Genomic DNA, 1,774 nt, shown 5'->3' with positions numbered 1-1,774 from the left:
CCGTCACGTGATGCTTGTAAAAACTCCCCCCCCCCCCCCCCAAAAAAAAGAACCATGAGCGTTGTGGTGTAAATTTTCGCTCTTACTATAGTGATGAGTTGTAAAAAGAGGAAGTGGGAAATTGCGAAGAATGGTCCAGAATGTCGGAGTCATATTAGGAAGCAACTAGACGTGTGTGCAAAGACACGACTACTATATGAAGAGGGAAACCGCGGAGAACCAGCGTTGGCCCGAATCACCTCAAATTTAGAGGGGCTTGATCATCATTATAATAATCCCTGTGCTATACTATTGCTTTGCCTTCCATAGCTTCTCCAGCAGCCTTGCATAACTCAGGCCGTTGCTCTCCATGGCCACTAATTGTTCCCAAACCGGCCTCTGCAACTTGGATCATTTGGTGGGCTGCATTGAAAGCCTGTGGCATTTTGGTCATACACAGTACTCTGAGGTGCCTCCTTCAGAGTCGAATCAATGTTGTGTAAGTAATCATTCGCTGCTGCAACCCTTGTTTAGGGTGCTGGATGAGGACGGGGATGGGCAAGTAAGCCTGGACGAGATGCAATCGCTCCTGCGCAAGCTGGGCAAAGAGCAGGTGTCTCGCGCTTGCCTCGTCTCCCTCATCGAGTCTACGAGCCCAAAAAAGCACGACAAAAGAGACGATGTGTCGTTGGCAGTGGACTTCTGGCAGTTCACGGCACTCTACGAGTCTCTGTTCGGTGGTGCCGAAACGCAATCGCAGCATCGGCCACCAGAAGAAGAAGACGACGATGAGCTCCTGGATGCGTTCCACGTGTACGACAGGAACCGGGATGGATTCATCAGCGCGTCCGAGCTGGCAGCCGTTCTGGTGGAGCTGGGCCTGCTGGCCACCGCAGACGTGCACAGGTGCCAGGCCCTCATCGACCGTGTGGATTCGGACGGCAACGGCCTCGTTGACCTGCAGGAGTTCAAGGCCATGCTCCTCAACACACACTAGTACTGCTCCCGGCGCGCGTCGACGGGGCCTTGCACTTCTTTCCGAGAGCGAGCACGCACACCATGTCCCAGTCGTCGCCTGCAAGACAGCTTGAACATTTTTGACCTTGTCATCGATCATTCTCTGTAGAGCAAAAACATAATGGGATTTTGCAATGTCGGCTATGATCAGTTTTGAAGCTCATGTGGTGATGATGATTAGTTATGGCCAATAAGTTTGATAAGTTTACTTCTTGTTCATCTTATCATTCCATGTTGTAATAAGTAGTAAAGAAAACGAGATTTGTAGGCATACTTCAAAATAATAAGAATCATTGTAAGTATGCAAATAACATTTAAATTGTGCATGTCGACAAATATGTGGAAGACATTGATTGAATTCTGGGACACAATCAAAATGTCCCTCCTTTTTGTGTGTGTCTGTGAGAGAGAGAGAGATTAATTAATTGAAAAGGGGTATGAGCTGAAAAAAGTACACGGCACACTTCTTGCACACATAGCGGTAGTTGCACATCTTTTATGGGCAAATACGTATAACGATCTCTCCAAGTCGATTGATGGGGGCTTGCTCTTATGGGGTTTTCATCTCTTTGGTTCCCATCTTCGAGCTCCTAGATTATACTAAACTAGCTTATGTTGAGATGTCAAGCTCAACATGAGCTGACATTCACGTGGCGTCTACGTGACTGTTTGACATTTACATCACTAGGACAGGTTTGGTAGCTGCTGGCACGACATATCTTCGCCAAAGATTCTACAGCTCGACTGCCACTGACTAGTCCACACCTACCCCAGTCCA

At 48.0% G+C, this 1,774-nt stretch overlaps 1 protein-coding gene across 1 annotated transcript; it reads left to right on the top strand.

Annotated features, from left to right (window-relative positions):
- The first annotated feature begins 349 nt into the window (after positions 1-349).
- LOC147638498 (calmodulin-like protein 3) lies at positions 350-976 on the top strand. Its single transcript, XM_086798781.1, has one exon. It carries the CDS (start codon positions 350-352, stop codon positions 974-976), a length of 627 nt encoding a protein of 208 aa, XP_086654907.1.
- The last annotated feature ends 798 nt before the right edge of the window (positions 977-1,774 follow it).

Source organism: Cibotium barometz, chromosome 5 (assembly GCF_041138505.1).
Source record: "Cibotium barometz isolate CiBa-2024 chromosome 5, ASM4113850v1, whole genome shotgun sequence".
Classification (NCBI taxonomy): Eukaryota; Viridiplantae; Streptophyta; class Polypodiopsida; order Cyatheales; family Cibotiaceae; genus Cibotium; species Cibotium barometz.
The sequence above is the reverse complement of the archived record's forward strand: the minus strand, read 5'-3'. Positions and strand labels throughout refer to the sequence as shown.

Coding starts and splice junctions, on each gene's coding strand:
- LOC147638498 (XM_086798781.1), top strand. CDS start 350: ATGGCCACTAATTGTTCCCAAACCGGCCTCTGCAACTTGGATCATTTG.